Source organism: Zeus faber (genome assembly GCF_960531495.2).
Source record: "Zeus faber genome assembly, chromosome: 20".
Classification (NCBI taxonomy): domain Eukaryota; kingdom Metazoa; phylum Chordata; class Actinopteri; order Zeiformes; family Zeidae; genus Zeus; species Zeus faber.
Window position 1 is genome coordinate 14,449,680 of NC_137207.1, and position 17,824 is coordinate 14,467,503.

Consider the following 17,824-nt stretch of genomic DNA (forward strand, 5'->3'; position numbering starts at 1 on the left):
CACGGCGTCGAGGAAGCGCGCACGCGGAAGCGGTCTGACGTGACGGAGGTGAGTTTGCGACGCTTTCTGCGCCGGTTCGCCGGTAAACGTCGGGAAAACCCCCCCACCCCACCCCACCCCCCTCCCCCGCCCGGGTGCGTCGTTTGAACCGCGTTGCGGGGTGACTGGGCTCCGCTGCCGCTCCGGCCTCCGTTCGCCGTGGGCGCGTCGGTCCTTTTGATGAAGGTCAAGCTAACGTCGGCTGCAGGTTCGAACTTCGGGGTTTTTGTTGTTGTTGTGTTTTGTAAACGCGGCGACGCCGGAGCCCGGGAAACCTCTTCCTCCGCTTCTCCGCTATCACCTGTTTTGTTTTGTTTTTATTTGGTGAAGTGGTCGTGGGCCCTCGCTCCGTAAGGTGTCTTCGGTGACCCGTCTCAGAAGGTTAGAGCCACCGGGAGCTGATGCCGTGTGGTGTCGTTCCTCCCCCGCCTTCTGACCGAGATAATAGTCTAAACAATTCACATTCTCTCTGATTAATAACGCCTGTTCTGTCTTAAGATATCTTGAATACAGTTTTTTTCAAGTCTTTAATTAGTCTCAAATTTCAATTCATTTTAACCATAAACATACCACAGCGTATTTGAATCATCCATATGTTTTGTCAGAATTCGACATTTCCGACGTTGTAAGACCCCTACTGCTGAACCCAATACGTACCTTCTACCTTCCAAAAGAAAACAACGCACTTAATACTTGCCTGTATTGAGAAATCCAAGAAAATTCTTGTGCTTTATGAAGTTATGGAGGGAAAAAATATCGCTTACCTTGCTGTCTGACCTAAACTAAAATTGTGTAATAACAGTTCATAGAATAACCCAATCCATATCCTCTCATATCCTACACAGTATTTCTACCTAATATTACTTGCCTCTGCCCTGTCCATAATCTTAGCCTAAATGTAGTTCAAATGTGTCGTAGAAATCCTACGCCTGCAGTACTTGATGCATCCAGTAGCTATGGTGTAATGGTCCTTTTCCTTTGAGAACCAAATGCAATTCTAAAAAGTACATGAACTGGCGTCACATTTGCGTTATATATCCGCATTTCGCCTGTACTGCAAAGCGGAACCTGATAGCAGCTAGCTACTTTGAAACATACGCAACGGAACATAACCGGCTTCAAACTCAGTGAAAAGAAAACGTACCTACTGAAAGTCGCTCAGCGTGCATAAGTGGAGCAGAATTTCTCAGAATTCAATAGCGAGGAGGGAAAATTGCACCACACGCATAGCATATTACAAACGAATACGGCTTGATTTCACCCAACAGGACTTCGATTTGGCTTGCTGCGTCTACTTTGCAACGTGATGCCTTGGAGACCATGAGAAATGTCATGTTTGTTTGAGAAAACAATAACGTTTTTTCCAGTACTCCTCACAGGGGCTTTGTCGCCACGGACTCAAAGCTGTTGTGTTTGATCGTATATATGTTTTTATTTTATTTATTTTTTTAGCTTTGTCATGATGAACATTTTTTCTGTCTTCCAGCGTCCTAATCCAAACATGGTTTTAAAGGAGATTCCCACTGACAACATAACTCGCCCCCTGGGACGCAACGAGGTCATCGGCCTGCTCTTCCGCCTGACCATATTTGGAGCTGTCACCTACTTCACTATCAAATGGATGGTGGATGCCATAGACCCCACCAGGAAACAGAAAGTAGAGGCACAGAAACAGGTGTGTGTGTGTGTGTGTGTGTGGGTTGTGGTTTAAAAGCGCAGACTGTTGAACAAGCACGTAATTAGTGATACAGTCATATTTATAGTTTTGACGGACCAACAGAACCTACACTATCTGCTGGTTGCAGATTAAAAATAGTCACTCTTTACTAATAAATGACGTGTTTGACTGACAACTACTTGCCTGCTTTCTCAACATATTTTATTTCTTGTTGTGCATCTCAGGCGGAGAAGCTGATGCGTCAGATTGGGGTCCAGAACGTCAAACTGTCCGAGTATGAGATGAGCATTGCTGCACACCTGGTGGATCCGCTCAGCATGCAGGTAGAAACACACACAAACACTACATAATGTCATGTAGCAGACGCTTTAGTCCAAAGCGACTTACAAAAAATACATTTGTCACAGGAGCAAACCAACTGTATGTCACAGCCACTCTCTAGAAACAAGCTATACTCGTTGAGTTATTTTGTTATCATATTTTTTTGTAATGAAAGTGTGTTTGACAGCCAGGGGGTAAAAAGATGCTCGTACTGTAGACGGGTCAACACCCGAGATGCTAATTCAGAAGTTTGTTTCTGACTGATAGCCGACCATTGTTAACCCGATCATTAACCATTATCCAACAATATTCAAATGTTAGGGCACTGTGCCCCGGCGAAAAAATATTAATTTTTATTGAGCTTTACAAATAATAATAATAATAATTATAATAATAATAATTATTATTATTATTTTAAATAGGGGGAGTCATAAATATATTTTTTTATACGCGAACACAGCTCTCCGTGCGTCCTGATCGTGGAGCGACTTGGAGCTGTTCCTCCACTAGAAACAGTGTGCTTTTAGATGTTTACACTGTTTTAGTTGTTTTATTTAGAGGAATGGGACACGGAGGAACTTGTGCCCCATTCCTCCGTTCGCCCGTGCACCCGCCGTGGGCTCGTCGAATATTTGCATTGAACAGCCGAAATCTGATTCAGCTGACAAAATTCTGAGTTGGGTACTGTGGAGGAAAAAGCCTTCAAATGACTAAATGGATTGTTTGATGGGTTGGGGCTTCAAAAGATCAGAGAATACAGCTGTTTCTTTTCAATAATTCTTCACTATAATTCTTCAAAATCATACAAAGGAAAAAGCAAATTTTTTCAAAGTTGTACAAAGAATCAAAGTATTTCTTTAAAAGAATTAAAGCAACAATAAAACTGATGCATCAGAGGACGGATTTGAATTTCCTCTCTGTTCCTTCGGTTTTTATTTCTTTCTGCGATTCCAATTTTGGTATTGTATATGTCTCTCTATCTCTGCATTGCTTCTTGGCATCCAGCCAGTCCCATACATTTGATGGACTGAGATCCTCCTGTATATCTTATTTGGATAGCCAGTTTTAAACCTTATATACACACACACACACACACACACACCCACCGACAGTGAACCAGGTGAAGATAGCGTGTGACTCGAGCCCGAGAGTCCATTTTATTGTTTTGGTTGTATGGTTTCATTTTATTTATGTTTCAATTGGGATATTCATCATGGAATGGATGAAATGTTTTTTTTAACATTACAGTGTCTGAATATTGTGAGGAAGAAAACAACAAGTCAACAATGGTGTTCAGCCAATGCACTAGACGGGAATGCATATTTTCCACACAAACCTGGCAGATGTTGGCTTTCTTAGCGTGTTGAAGTGTAGTAAAATGTGCCAAATATCTCCGTGCATATCTGACCGTTCTCTCTGTGGGGGTAGATAACGTGGCATGACATCGCTGGCCTGGACGAGGTGATCACCGAACTGAAGGATACGGTCATTCTGCCTGTTCAGAAACGGCATCTTTTTGAAGGGTCCAGACTGCTCCAGCCACCGAAAGGTAAGGATGGAGCACAGTCCTGGTGGGTGGATGTGGGGGCGGGGGGTGTCAAGGCTCAGTTCAGACGGGTAGACCGGCTGTCATGCGAGCATGTAGAGAGCGAGATGCCTTTGCTAAGTTGTTTTATTACAGGGTAGAAACCGTGCTGCCCGACTGGTTCACAGGTGTCCTGCTCTACGGCCCGCCCGGATGTGGGAAGACTCTGATCGCCAAGGCGACGGCCAAGGAGGCAGGTTTCCGCTTCATCAACCTGCAGCCATCCACCTTGACGGACAAGTGGTACGGCGAATCACAGAAGCTGGCTGCCGCCGTGTTCTCGTTGGCCATCAAACTACAGCCCTCAATTATCTTCATTGATGAGATAGGTACGCTCCTTACACACGAACCTTTAATGTTGTCCATGTTTCCATGTTCAGCACACACACACATACACACACAAAGTCATTGTTAGATTTAGAGATGGGTCCGATCCAATATCGGTAACGGGTGCCAATACTGATGTAATTCACTTGTCGGTTATCTGACTGACGTCACCGGTCCATGTGCTGATCCAAATTCCATTCCATGGTCTGCCTCCCTGAGAGTCCCAACTCGGCAAATTATTAACCTGGAAAGCGCAATTCCAAGCGTGCGCAAATAGGAGCCGGCAGTTGGATTTGGGCAAATTGCCCCATTCCTCAAAATAAGACCTCATTATTCCGACTAGGGATCCAAATTTAAAGGAAGTTCCTCAATCGCTTGTTCTTAACCATAACAAATAATGGTTGATTAACTGATAACATTTAAGCTAATGACATCGCCACCGGGGGTGGCGCCATGGCGCGTGGGGACGTATGCAGCGTCCCACACCTCCGAGGTTTTGTGACTTGCCGCGAGGAGCGTTTCTCCTCCTTAAATTTCATTTAAACAAAGGAGAGGTTCAAGACAAGACTTGCCGAGCTTGTTCGCACATACAAGAATATTTGCGACCCATCTTTGCGTGAGTTAAATATTTTAACTATTTGCCGTCCTCCGTAACGGAATTAGCGGTATGTTACGTAGCAGACCAAGTGTGGTCCAGATGTGGACCGACGAGGCGCTAATAAAATTGCTAAACATTGCTAGAATTCTTATATATGAATAACAGACAAAATAATTTAGTTTAGTATATTTTTTGGAGTCATCACCATAGCAACATATCGCTTGTTTTGTTTTGCCATCGTACCTCTCACTCCGGGTTTTTTTCTTCTTCTTTTTTCTCTCCCCGCGCCGTTCAGAAAGCGCCGTTATCGTGTTTCTGTCTACCGTGTTCCATCTCAACGCAGCATTAGTTGTTCAGCAACAATAAACATAGTTTCCTCCTCAGCGTCGAGAAGATCCCATTTTCCACGCGCAGCCATGCTTGTTGTTTGCTTTTCTGCTCGAAGCCTCCATCTACTACGACAACTTCCTGCTCCACTGGGCATTTTTTTTTTTTTTTTTATTGCAGACTCGTTCCTGCGAAGTCGGTCCAGTTCTGACCACGAGGCAACAGCCATGATGAAAGCCCAGTTTATGAGTTTATGGGATGGACTTGACACTGACTACCACTGTCAGGTAAACACATGCATGCATATAAATGACAATAGGTTCTATAGCTTAAAGTGGTAATCCATGACAAAAAATCGATAGTATTTGTTGCAGTTTCGCCTACCACACGTTTTCAGGGCCCTCAGGCACAGAGAAGCAGACGATGGAGTTGAGAAGATACCAGTTTATTGTAGCCCTGGAGCAGATGGAGAGCATGTCATGACAAGGCTCCTCTCCTGAGTTTGTGTGGGGATGGGGGTTTTACCTGTTGCTCGTTAGACCAACCAACAAGCAACATGTACATACACCCTGATCCTGGACCCCAATAACCTAGACCCAGGACAGGTGTGGCTGCTCAAACCTCACCATCCCCACACCACAGTATTTTTTATTTTTATTTTTATCTATTTTTTGTTTCTAACAAAATACTGTTATGGATTGTCACTTTAACTATAGGCTACACTTTGAATAAAATTTGATAGCCCTCTTAATTTTATCACCTTACTTACTCAAGCTCACTTTATCACATCACTTTCAGTGGTCTGCTCTTTATTCATCTCTATTTCTCTCCATTTGACCAGGTCATCATTATGGGGGCCACAAATCGTCCCCAGGACCTGGACTCTGCTATTCTCAGGAGGATGCCAACCAGGTTCCATATCAACCAGCCTGTAAGCGCGCACACACACATCTAGCATCCTCAGGAGAACTTCAGCCTCTCAGCCTGGACTTAACCTTTTTTTCCCTTTTCTCTCTCACTTTCTTTCTCCCCTCTCCCTCCAGAGTCTGAGACAGAGAGAGCAAATTCTGAGGTTGATCTTGGAGAACGAAAGTGTAGGTGGAAATAAATAAAAATGCTTTTTTTAACGGCCGTCTTGCACCATGAACTCAAACAATAAATAATAACAGACAGTGCAAATCAAAACGGTGAGAGCATTGTGTGCCTGCTTCGCTTCCGCTGTAAAAAAAACAAACAGAACACAACAGGAACGGGCCCAAAACTGACCCGATGTCATAGACATCATAGACATAGACATGCTCATGAAAGAGCGGGCGGGGGTGGCGTCTCTTGGCTTTTCAGGTGGAGCCGGCGGTCGACCTGAGTGACATCGCCCGGGGGACGGACGGCTTCTCGGGGAGTGACCTCCGGGAGACGTGCCGCGACGCCGCTCTGCTCTGCGTCCGGGACTTTGTGCACACGCAGAGAGTCGACAGGTATCGAAAGGCCGTTTGTTGCCAGTTATTTTAGCGGTCGAGGCTCTTCATTTGTTCTCAGTACATCCTTAACGAGTGCCTCCCACCCGGTGCTTGTGTGTCTTTCCCTCAGTCCGACAGAGGACTACATCCGTCCCATCCAGCAGTCGGACCTGCAGAAAGCCATCAGTAAGATGAAGAAGTCCAAGTTGGCGGGCGGACAGAGCGTCTTGATGCACGCCACGCTAGACTGAGAACGCCCCTGAATGTAAACCAGTGTACTTACTCAAGAGAGTTACACGTAGAAGGAAATATACAGGTGCATGGATATGCATTGTGTGTGTGTGTGTGTGTGTGTGTGTGTGTGTGTGTGTGTGTGTGTGTGTGTGTGTGTGTGTGTGTGTGTGTGTGTGTGTGTGTGTGTGTGTGTGTGTGTGTGTGTGTGTGTGTGTGTGTGCGCGCGTTGGGTGAGATTTTTTTATTTTTTTTTAATCATTATTATTTTTCTTACGGCTGCTTCAAACTACTCGTGCTTTGAGTCATTGCCACGAGTCGGCGCGTGTCACACACAGCACCCTCACACCTCAACCTCTGGCTGTGGACGTTTGGCTTCTATTTTGGGTCTGTTTTGTTCGTCGGGGCCCCGTCGCTGTTATGTTACCAGGAATCTATTTCTAGTTCAAAGCTGACCCGTTAAAATATCCCTCCGGTTTTTATGCATTACTGCTATGAAGGGTAAGGTGTCTACGATGCAACACGCACATGGACGGTCGTGTTTCTAGTAACGTGTTGAGGGGCGGTAGTTTGCCTTTTTTTGTAATAATTCGGTCATGCCAAAGTCCTATTTGCCTCCAAGTTACCCAGGTAGCTTCATATTTAGTGCTTTTGAGAAATTAGGTAAACATTTAAGACTGTACAGATTAAGTACATTAGACAATTTTGATTTGAACAGAAACAATTTTTGGATAAAAGATAGAAGGTAAGGTATTACCACAAAGGCATTTAAATGCACTTTGTCAGGAAAATAAGATGCACAACAGGTAATTGAGAAGCACAGGGTCAAAATTGTGCTTTGACTTTTTTTTTTTTTCTTTTTTTTTTATCAGAGAAAACCGAAGTGACTTTAAAGAGTTGTTTCCCTGGGAGTTCCCTGGTGTGTCATTGATATAAGTCTGTGTTTCGGGGAAGAAAAAAAACAACAGTCATCGTTGCAAAGCCTTGGAGATGCGTCCTGATGAAAGAAAGAAGTTGCCAAATTCATTGACACAAGTTTCTATGAATCATCTTTTGAGGTTATTTTGGCTTCGGTGTTGCAAACCTATTCACCAAGGATAATGTGGGGTTTTTTTATTAGTTTTTTTTTTTTTTATCCATTGTAATGACATGAATTCATTTCACAACATTGTGTTTACCATTTGGACAAAATCTTCCAACTGACACGATTGCATGTGAACAAAAAGAAAATATAAAATTGTTTTTTGTTTTTATTTGAAGGTTGTTGTTTTTTTTTTGTGTTTTTTTTTTTTTTGTTATTTTATCACAGTATTAATTAAATAAAAACGGTAGATCTATTCTGCTCAGCAGGTATGATGGATATTGCTTATATGCATTCTATTTCTGACCTATAGTTGATTCATTTTTAACAAGCGTATTCATCCTTGGTAGATTCCTGGTTCACTGTATAGTTGGGTTGTTTCCATGTGGGGGGGGGGCACATTTTGAATTAAGTTTTACAGCATAATATGTGAACATACTTCGAAGTATGCAGAATTTGTCTTTTTTTTTGGCGTGGGTGGTGCAATTAGTTTTGACTTTGCGAGTTAAAATGGGAGGTGCTTAGAATATGTGGGTTTAAGTTCGTATTTCAAGGTTGTGTCAAATAGAGTTTTATATTTTAATTCATATCAGGATGAGATTAATCATAGACTGCCTCAAATGGGAGTGACGGGGCCTCTTATTTATCCAAATGAGATCCTTTGAGTCCTTAATTAAGATTTTGGCTGCTGTCCTCCTGTAGTGGCAGTCAACGTTGTGCTGTAGTTTCACTGTTGGGACCCGGTGTCAGGCCGTCTCGACCGTCTCACTATTTTGGTATTATATTCCACCATAACGTCATACTGTGGTTTTCGGGAAGGGGGCAAAGTCACAGCCCGTTTATTTGGCCGACATATTAAGCAAAACTCATTGGTAGTTTAAATCTCGAGATGTAAAATTTGAGGTGCAAACCTTCAATGCATAAAAATGCATAATACATGCAGCAATAGTTATTTTTTATCTTTTTAAGATAAGACTGTAAATATATGTATGTAAATTCACAGCATGAAGTGGAACTTAAGATGGTTTAAAAAAAAAAAAAAAAAAGCATGCTGAGATTCAAGAGTGTCATTTTAATTCACTTGTTAGATCTTTTACAGTGTAGTCTGGGCTTACTGAAGGTTTTTGGGGGAAACCTCATCTAGGTAAAGGAAGACACTTTCTCTAAACCGTAAATACATTTCCTGCTAATTTGTGCCACTCCTGGGGGAAAATTCTGGATGAGTTAACATTCATGTCCGGCCGCCTCACCTTTCTTACTTAAAAATGAGTTTAACTGCCAACAAAATATAACATTGATCTGAAGTTCAACTTGGATTAAAAACAAAAAGGATTTAAATATTACTCCATAGATAGGTTTTAATGGTTTATTCCCTCCAGAGGAGAAATTAAGAAACAGGGCATTTTACTTCTTAAGCAACGTGTTTATTTTGTATTTACCTGTGAATATGTATAAACAATGGTGAATAATGCAGTTGTTTATTTGATTCTGTTTTTGAGGTGAAAATAGTTTTGTTGGAACATTGTTTTAACTGTGTTAAACACAACTCGTATCGAGCTTTGACATAGTCACGTTTGAATACTCCTTCATAGAATAGAGCAGAGTAGAAGCTTTAGCGAGAACATTACATGGTTCAGTAACGTTTACTATGTAGAGTTCATATATATTATGTGTATGCTTAAACAATGTGTTATCCATATATGGAAAATTCAGACCTTTAAATATGTTGAGTAGAAATTTTAGTAGTCTGAGCAATAAATACAACTTCATGAAGAAATACTCAAATTGAAAGATATTTATTCAAGCTGTCAGTTGAAAACCTGTGGTACCATCGTACAGCTTTGCCAAGTGCACCGGAACAATTTTCCAGCACTTTAAAGCATTGTAAGCACGTCATGAAAAGAATAGCAAAACTGGGGAAAAAAAAAGGTTTTTATCGAAATCAACAGTGAAGGCCAAAAAAAAAAAAGAATGTTCTATAAATGAATGTTAAAATTTGGTTTTACCTGTTTACTCGCCAGCTGGGTCCTAGTGCAGACTAGAAAAGGGGCTTTTTTTTTTTTTTTTAAATAAAATGTCGGTTACCCAAACATTGAAGCTTTTAAATCTCCTTTTCAAAAACAGGATGTTGCCCCGCATCCATCTGCCAACCGAGTGCAGCGGCAAGTGCAAAAAGTAGCGTGAAATAAAATGTAATATCACTGTTATTCAAAAGATGTTCAAAGAATACACTTAGACACGTGTCTACGGTATTTCCTCAAATAGTGACCGGGGCCATTAATTACCTCAGCTGCAGAGGATACAGGGCCTTTGTCAGCAGGCTTATATTAGAGGCAGGGCTTAATATCTATCTCCCTCTGTCCCTACTGCTGCGCCAGTAGGAAACTGAGTGAATCAAATACATAAACAATAAAAACTGTGTTTATTCGCTTTTCGGGGAGTGGAACAGCACTGCAGCTCCGATAAGTTATTCCCCCGGTCTTTGTTTGAGGCGAGCTTTTATGTGTTTGTGTAGATCACGCCTCCAGGGCCTGGTTTTTATTTGACTACCCATTTACATTTGAGGAAATACGCTATCATTCTCATTTTCGAAACACATTCAATGTTTGAATTATATCCTTAAACATTTGCCCCATTGGACTGCATGGAAGCACAGTTAGATGCTGCCGCAGAGTGGTACGCTTCTCGATAGCAAAGCATTCGACGAGGTTGTGCTATGAACAGTTGTAAATCATGGGAACCAGCATTTTAATGAGACCTGGTGTGAAAAATATCAAAAACCTGTCCTCTACAATGAATGTTTGCGTGAAGTGTGAAAAAATAACGTGATGGCTACCTTTTTTTGGTGATCGGTGTATTTAAAAATATCCTCACCGGAGACACTATTGGCCCAGCGGATCATAACAATGTCTGCCTTCATGTGCCAATAACATCACCATCTTGGTCCTCATCTAACTTACTACAAACAAGAAAAGCGTTATTTCCATAAAAAAAAAAGAAAACATTAAATTACCATACCTTCAACCATAAATATAAAGCTTTATTCCTGTAGGTAAACAATCCCCGATAGACCCTGTAGTATGTTGGTAAAGGATAAATAGAATCTAAATCTAAAAATCATTCTTAAAGGGTGTTCATCATTCCCTAAGATTTGCTGTGCCATTCAAATAATGTTCACAACAACCTTGGAAAAAGGCCAAATGTGTTTACTTACTTTCTTAAAAACACACTTCAAACGATTAACCTTAAAAGCTATCACCTCACAATTATATAGAGAGTCCTTGCATCTTTGATATTTTCCCCCCAAATTTAAAAGAGGAAATAACAATGTCGCCACTCTTGTTTTATACTACCAAGTATTATCTGTGCAGATCTCAACTTGTGCAAAAGATTATCTGTAGCCATAAAGTAATCAGCCTGAACGTTACTAAAATAATTTATTTTCTAATGGCCTGGTTCTATATGCCTGTGGCATATAGAGAGAAACCTGTGTGTCCTGTACGGAGACAGCGACAAGCTAACTGCTGCTAACTGTGTTAGCTCAATGCAGGGCTGCGGGTGGGATCAGCTAGCCTAGCTCCTGCGCAATTATGGAAACACGCCCTTCGGCCTCGGACAGTTATTTACGCGACTTGATGTTGCCAGTTCAGTCAGCCAACTTCTGTTGACAATTATCGGTGGATTCAGTTGGAATGAGTAGAGTGTCAAGTCTTAAAGAAGTTTACCTGACTTAATCTGCAAAAACATTGGGGGTTCCTACATCACGAGTCAAAAAGTTTTATCGTCAAATCTGAGCAATTTAAAAGCCATGATACCAAGCCAAACATACTCACATCGTAAGTACATGACCAAACCACGAATGACCTTGCAGATATTTTTTCCCTGAATTGCTGCCACATCTCTCCACTTTTCACGCCAAAACAAATGCACCCGCAAAAGGAACTCATGGGAAACGCACTGGAAACGGTCGGGTTTAGAAACGGCACCACTTTTCCCAAAACCCCTGAGAGGCAGCCGGAGTGTTAGAGCTCGGCGTTGTGATCGTGGACGCGTGGTCGCTCGCTGGCCGGGACCTCGCACTCCTTCTGGAAGTCGCAGCCGTCCAGCAGCTCCCTGTACGTCTGACGGACGTCCCGGAACAGCGGCGTGTCCTCGTCCAGCCCCGGGAATCGAACCGGCGACTCGTTCAAGAGGAACTGCAGCCTGGGGCCGCGCTGGCAGTCGTACAGGATGAAGAGCATGTTGGCGGCGTAGGGGACGATCTGGCCCGTGCGGAAGCTTCTGCCTGTTAAACATGGATAAATAAATAAAAGATGAATACGAACAGTGAGAGGGAAATGAAAAGCGGTTTACTGGTTATTTCTGTGGCATATTTTTCCAAAATATGTTCATATAAAATAGTGTTAAACGCAAAATACCCTTTTAAAAAAAGTGCCACACACACTAGTAGTAGGTTTAACCACCAGTCCTATTATTATCCAATAGTCTTTCAAAGGATTGAAAGAAAGATATATAAAAATGAACGTATTGTCGAAGCACCACCACGATGCCTCTAAAATCCAGAATCCAAAATGATCGCCAACTCCCACCACCCCCTGACGTCACCACGACTCCCGCCGTACCGTTCTGCATGGAGTAGTTGTCCGCTGTGGGTGGCGTCTGGTCCTTGAAGAGCCCCAGCAGAGACAAGAGGGGGAGGAGGGTCTCGGCGTGGCCCACCTGAACCGTCACGGCCTCGGGGAACTCCTGCCCCGATCTGGGGAGGGTGGAGAGACGGGAGGAGGAAGGGTTACAGCCAATCACAGGTCAATATGGACTCTCCGCGAACGGGGATTGACATATGATCCATGAAAAAACATCGGATAGGTTTTATTTTTTTGTTTGTTTCCCCCCCCCCCCCCCTCTCTCAGGTTCACAAGTATTGGAAGAAACCAACCAACCTGCATGGAAACGGAGGAGAAGGGGGGGCTGACCTGATCTGCAGCACGGCCAGCTCCAGCCGGGTGAAGAGGTCGTGGAACAGGGTGCAGCTGGACTTGCCGTTGATGCTGTGGCCGTGACCTCTCTTCCAGTATTGCTTCAAGTCGCTCTTATACTCCAGCACCTGGGGGCGAGGGAGAGAGCGAGAGCGAGAGAGAGAGAGAGAATCAGGAGCATCGCATCTGCTGCGTCATTCTTCAAGCTGTTGTCGTTTCCCCAAAATGCGAGGAAACACAGACGGGTGCGACTGACAATCTCCACAATGACGTCAACGCTCGAATAGACCAGGTTTGAAATCGGGAAGTCATAAAAAATGAAAACACGAGGCACGGAATATGCTATGACTCGGATCTCAGTCGTACAGGCAGTATTTGATGACGTTGCTGACTTAAAAGACGAAACACAAGTCCAAAGTGCATAAAGTGACTTTTTTTGTAAACGTTTTTGTGAAATGACATGTCAACATACACCGATCAGCCACAACAGTAAAACCACCGCTTATGTTGTGTAAGTCCCCCTGGTGCCGCCAAGACAGCTCTGACGTCCACTTTTGGTAGGTAATAACCACTGCACACCAGGAACGCAGCACAAGACCTGTCATTTTGGAGACGCTCTGACCCAGTCGTCTCGCCATCACAATGTGGTCCTTGTCAAAGTGGCTCAGATCCTTACGCTTGCCCATTTTTCCCGCTTCCAACACATCAAACTTCAAGAACTGACTGTTCACTTGCTGCCTCATACATCCCACCCCTTGACAGGAGCCACTGGAACGAGATGAGCCATGTTATTCACTTCACCCGTCAGTGGTTTTAATGTTGGGGCTGATCGGTGTATGTAGTATAAGCGAAAGTATACGGTATATGCCCCTCCTCATACACAGCCACCCTCACCTAGATAGACGCACCTACTTTGGCATCATTCTTATTGAAGAGGTGGCACCACGGCGAGTGGAGGGACCGGATGGAAAACTCGTAGGAACACAGGAAAAAGGCGGCTTCCACCAGGTCTGCGGGGTGTAGGAAGAGCCACGAGAAAGGGAGGAGGACGTTAGAGACACCTACACCCAAGTGTTAATCGAGGAAATCTCGTCTCGTACTGTACGCGTCCCCCGACCGGGCGTGATGCGGTGCTGAGGGACGTTGAGCTGCTGCGCCATCCTCCTCTGCACGCCCTGCATCTCCGCTCCCTCTTTAAACCGCTCCACCTCCACCAGGGCCGTCTTGTTGTTCTCCACCCCTTCCACGAAACCGCGGCAGTGCTCGAAGAAGCGCATCAGATCGTCGTTCACCTCGTGCCGGTACCACACCTCTGGAAAGGGAGGGTTGGGCAGGGTTCACTTTGGCATTAGAAAAGAACCGTCAAGTACCTTTTCAAGCACTATTTTTTCATTTTCAAGGACTTCACAGAAAACAAATATAATCACTCCTCAATGTAATGTTGATTAATTAAAATACAATAATCTTATTCTCATTGATTGTTATTTAGATTAATTATCTATACATCTATTATTAATTTAATTGTCATCTACTGTTATAAGTGTCTACTTCCAACCACGCTGGATTTAATTTACATTTTCCTGGCATAATTTATGCGGTAAAGACACTCTAGAAATGACTTTATTATGTTACGATTTGAAGAACAAACCCAGAGGGGGGGGGGATATAAGAGGTTTTCAATCATCAGATTTTTTTCCCCCAAGGACTTTTCGAGCACTTCAGCACAAAATGGTGTATTTTCAAGGTATTCCATAACGTAGATTTCTGAGGACGAAATTCAAGCACTTAAGGCAACCTCAAGGACCTGGTAAGAACCCTGTGGAGAACACATTGGAGAGGGGTGGTGCACTGTCCATTTGAATCCGACTGTCGCCCCCTCCCCCCCCCCCCCCCCCCCCCCCCCAAAAAAAAAAAAAAAAAAAAAAGAATCTGAGGCTTTTGAGTGCACCGTGAAGTCGGACACGAATCGGCCGCTATGGTTGATTCTTACCTCCCAGCCCCCAGTGCTCGTGCAGCCCCTGTTGGAAGGCCTCGACGCTGTCCACGCAGCGGTGCTTGGAGCTGGTGAGGAACCGGATGCGGTGCTTCCTCAGATTCTCCACATGGAGCAGGGACGGAAAGAGCTTGGCCAGCCGCACCGCCAGATGCCTGTGGTCGTCTCTGCCTTTCTCCACAAGTTTACCTGGATGCCATGACACGAGAGGATGTGAGGGAAGATCGCCGATACGACCATTTGTTCCCACATGCAAACTATGTGAGGAAATTGTTTAGTCACCTCACTGGCCAACATACATTTCTAGTACATTATATGTATCTATTTTTTAGTTATACACTGTTTTTCACCTTGTTACACAGAGTATCTGTACAGATTGTATAGATATTCATGCAACTTGCACAATTTCCTATTTTAACAAAATAAATTGTTTATTTCTTTGTTTATTGCCGATTTTTTTCTATTTATTGCTTCATTATTATTGCCTATTTAGACATAATCTGCTGTAACACCTCAATTGCTTCTCCTGAGATGAATAAAATCCTACCATACATCATTAGTGAGGGTGAGTTTATAGACAAACAACCACAACAAAACAATATAGAAAATAATAATCTTGCTCGGGGCCCCTTACAATTACAGTACACACACACACACACACACACACACACACACACACACACACATTTCTGCTACATATGTTTTGCTTATACTTTTCGCTTGCTGTATAAATGTCTTCTGATTTAAGATGATACTTTTAGGTTTTTCCTCATTCCATTATGCGATCTAGGTGACAAATAAAAAAAACCTTGATCTTGAAATCTTAAAAAAAATAAAAATTAAATTAAAAAAAATATATATATTTTTTTAAAAAGTAAATATAGAAAAATAGAAAACTTCTGGCAATGAAATCTCACTATCACATTCCAACACAAATCCTATTCCGTCCGTCCTCACCGTCCATGTCGCTGGTGTACCACATCTTCCAGGATGTTCTGATCTCCTCCAGCCACTTCTCGGAGCCCGAAGCCTGGTCCACCACCAGCTCGTACAGCCGCCGCATCCTCCTGATGTTCTTCACGGTGGGATACCGGGTCCCGTGTCGGATAATCGCGGTCAAGTGAACCGGTCTGCAAGAGTCGCACGGCGGCGGAATCGGGAGGGATTTGTTGACCGACGCGATATCGTCCAACAGGTGTGGGTTCACTTCTTCATATCGGCCCTTCGTCCCGAAGTAGTCGGCGATCGCCGGGATGTTCGAGGCCACGGAGCAGCAGGACAGCCGAGTCAGCGCCAGACTGAACGTGGTGAGGAGTAGCCGTTGTTTGGATCGTACGGGTGTCATGCTCGGCTCTGGGGGGAGGTAGAAGCGTTAACGCCACTGGCCTCAAACACGCCGTGTTTTCTTTTCGTTCCGGGTTCGTGCTGTGACCTCTGAACTTTACCTTTTTTGGTTAGGGTGGCCGATCAAAAAATATTCCCCGAGTTTACAGAACGTTACATTCGAGACGTGTCATTGGGACAAGCTGAACCCAAACACCACGGATGACGCGGATAGAGTTTTTTTTTTGATTATATCGTTTTTGTTGGTATATTTTTTTCGACAATGAAATGCACCATGTGGAGTTGCTCGAAATGTAGTTCCCACCCCGTAGTTCTTGCGTCGTCCAGTGGATGGCGACCGTTAATAATACAAATACAAATACATTTCGGTGGCCGACCAAAACAATTACCCGCGTTGATAGATTGTTGAACTAAACACACCGTCGCAAAAACAAATCCAAAATATCAAATGTGATGCAAAGATGGATTTATAATACACCCCCTATACGGGTTTTTATTTTTAATGATATCCACCGTGCACAGTCAATTTTGGCTCGAAATGTAGCCCCCCCCCCCCGCTCTGTAACTCTTCCCCGTACCAGGAGAGGGCGACAGTTCGCGATACGCTGGACGCAAATCCACTCAGCGTCTCGGTGGCCGACGAAAAACCATCTCGAGTCGATGGATAATGGCATCGAAGACTATAACTCAAATACCAGACGCGGTGCAAATGTTGATTTAAAATAATAATAATAACAATAAAAAAACCCATTGTCGATATTTCAAAAGAACGATGTCCTCGGTGTATTAGTCCATCCCCCCCGTAGAGGGCGACGGGGAACAATACAAAACGTTTCCGGCGCATGAGGCGCACGGGTTTTCGACTCAAAGCCAGTGCACACACACACACACACACACACACACACGTTCCATACAGAAGATGCGCACTGTATTTCACCAGTATTTTACCAGTATTTGACCTGCATTTAATAGAAAATGCCTTTCTGGAGAACAACTGAAAACGCCGACTAAGGCGCGGGTTTATTTGTACTTACGTTTCCGGGTTGGTCGCCGCTTGGCGCTGTATCGCGGGGTGGGGGGGGGGGGGGCGCTGCGCGGAGCGAACGGATGAAATGGAATCAAATGGAATCAAATGGAATCAAATGGAATCAAATGGAATTTTTTAACCGACGTTCGCCGCTGAGCTCCCTCTCCCCCAGGTAAGGTGAATTCAGAGCAAAAGTTGACAGCACAACGAACTCTTTGCCTGCTCACGGGTTTGGCTCCTGCCGCCTAATAGCACAAGTCACAAAATATATGAGCATATTCAACATGTTGGTGATGCATTTGTTGGTCCGTCTGTCACTGTCTATCACTATCCGCCTATCTACCCGTCTGTCTATCCAACCTGTGGCTGTACTACTTATTGTACATTCTGAGACGATACAGGTCTTGATTCCTGCACTCGTCTGACCTGACCGTTGCCGTTGTGTGCCATGGACAATGGATGATGTCCACTCCAGTGTGGACGTTGTGTTGTGAAGTAATGCACCAATACTGACAAGACACAGCTGGGTGTCATACACCCTCGGTTTAGTTTCGTATGTGAAGCTATGTCGTATATGTTAACATTACATAACTGTACTTGTGCCCTGACACACAACCGCTCTACTTAAAGCAGCACATTGACATTTCTACTTCGGTACTTAAAGAAGTTAAAGTGAAAATCCAGTGCCTTGTTATTCACAGGCTTTAAGACTGTAGGCTGTGCTACTAAACCTTTTTTTTTTTAATGCAGATGAGTGCATATCCTGATAACCATTTACAATAAAATAGTGCAAGTGGTTTCCTAGTAATTTAATAAAGATATGGACCAAATTCCCCCCGG

General features: G+C 43.7%; 2 protein-coding genes across 5 annotated transcripts; one reads left to right on the plus strand and one right to left on the minus strand.

Moving 5' to 3' along the window:
* atad1b (ATPase family AAA domain containing 1b) lies at positions 1-9,115 on the plus strand. 4 transcript variants are annotated; one of them, XR_013844690.1, is made up of 11 exons: positions 1-48; positions 1,526-1,714; positions 1,942-2,040; positions 3,467-3,587; positions 3,752-3,952; positions 5,056-5,162; positions 5,717-5,806; positions 5,919-5,969; positions 6,217-6,350; positions 6,463-6,648; positions 7,436-9,115. XR_013844690.1 is itself a non-coding variant. In XM_080021596.1 (11 exons), the coding sequence occupies exons 2-10, from the start codon at positions 1,541-1,543 to the stop codon at positions 6,581-6,583; spliced, it is 1,098 nt and encodes a 365-aa protein (XP_079877722.1). In that variant the 5' UTR covers positions 1-48; positions 1,526-1,540; the 3' UTR covers positions 6,584-6,597; positions 7,436-9,115. The 4 variants fall into 4 exon arrangements, 3 of the variants coding, with proteins under 3 accessions (XP_079877722.1, XP_079877723.1, XP_079877724.1); XM_080021596.1 differs by having other exon boundaries at positions 6,463-6,597; XM_080021597.1 differs by lacking the exon at positions 1-48 and adding an exon at positions 142-247 and having other exon boundaries at positions 6,463-6,597.
* Positions 9,116-9,259: 144 nt separating this feature from the next.
* Positions 9,260-15,958, minus strand: minpp1b (multiple inositol-polyphosphate phosphatase 1b; the record flags this gene model as incomplete). Its single annotated transcript, XM_080021595.1, has 7 exons — positions 9,260-11,929; positions 12,267-12,400; positions 12,618-12,748; positions 13,533-13,630; positions 13,738-13,932; positions 14,611-14,802; positions 15,571-15,958. 7 exons carry the CDS (start codon positions 15,956-15,958, stop codon positions 11,667-11,669), a joined length of 1,401 nt encoding a protein of 466 aa, XP_079877721.1. The 3' UTR covers positions 9,260-11,666.
* Between the last annotated feature and the right edge of the window lie 1,866 nt (positions 15,959-17,824).

Coding starts and splice junctions, on each gene's coding strand:
- atad1b (XM_080021596.1), top strand. CDS start 1,541: ATGGTTTTAAAGGAGATTCCCACTGACAACATAACTCGCCCCCTGGGA. Junction 3,953..5,055: donor TATCTTCATTGATGAGATAG/GTACGCTCCTTA, acceptor TTTTTATTGCAG/ACTCGTTCCTGCGAAGTCGG. Junction 6,351..6,462: donor CACACGCAGAGAGTCGACAG/GTATCGAAAGGC, acceptor TCTTTCCCTCAG/TCCGACAGAGGACTACATCC.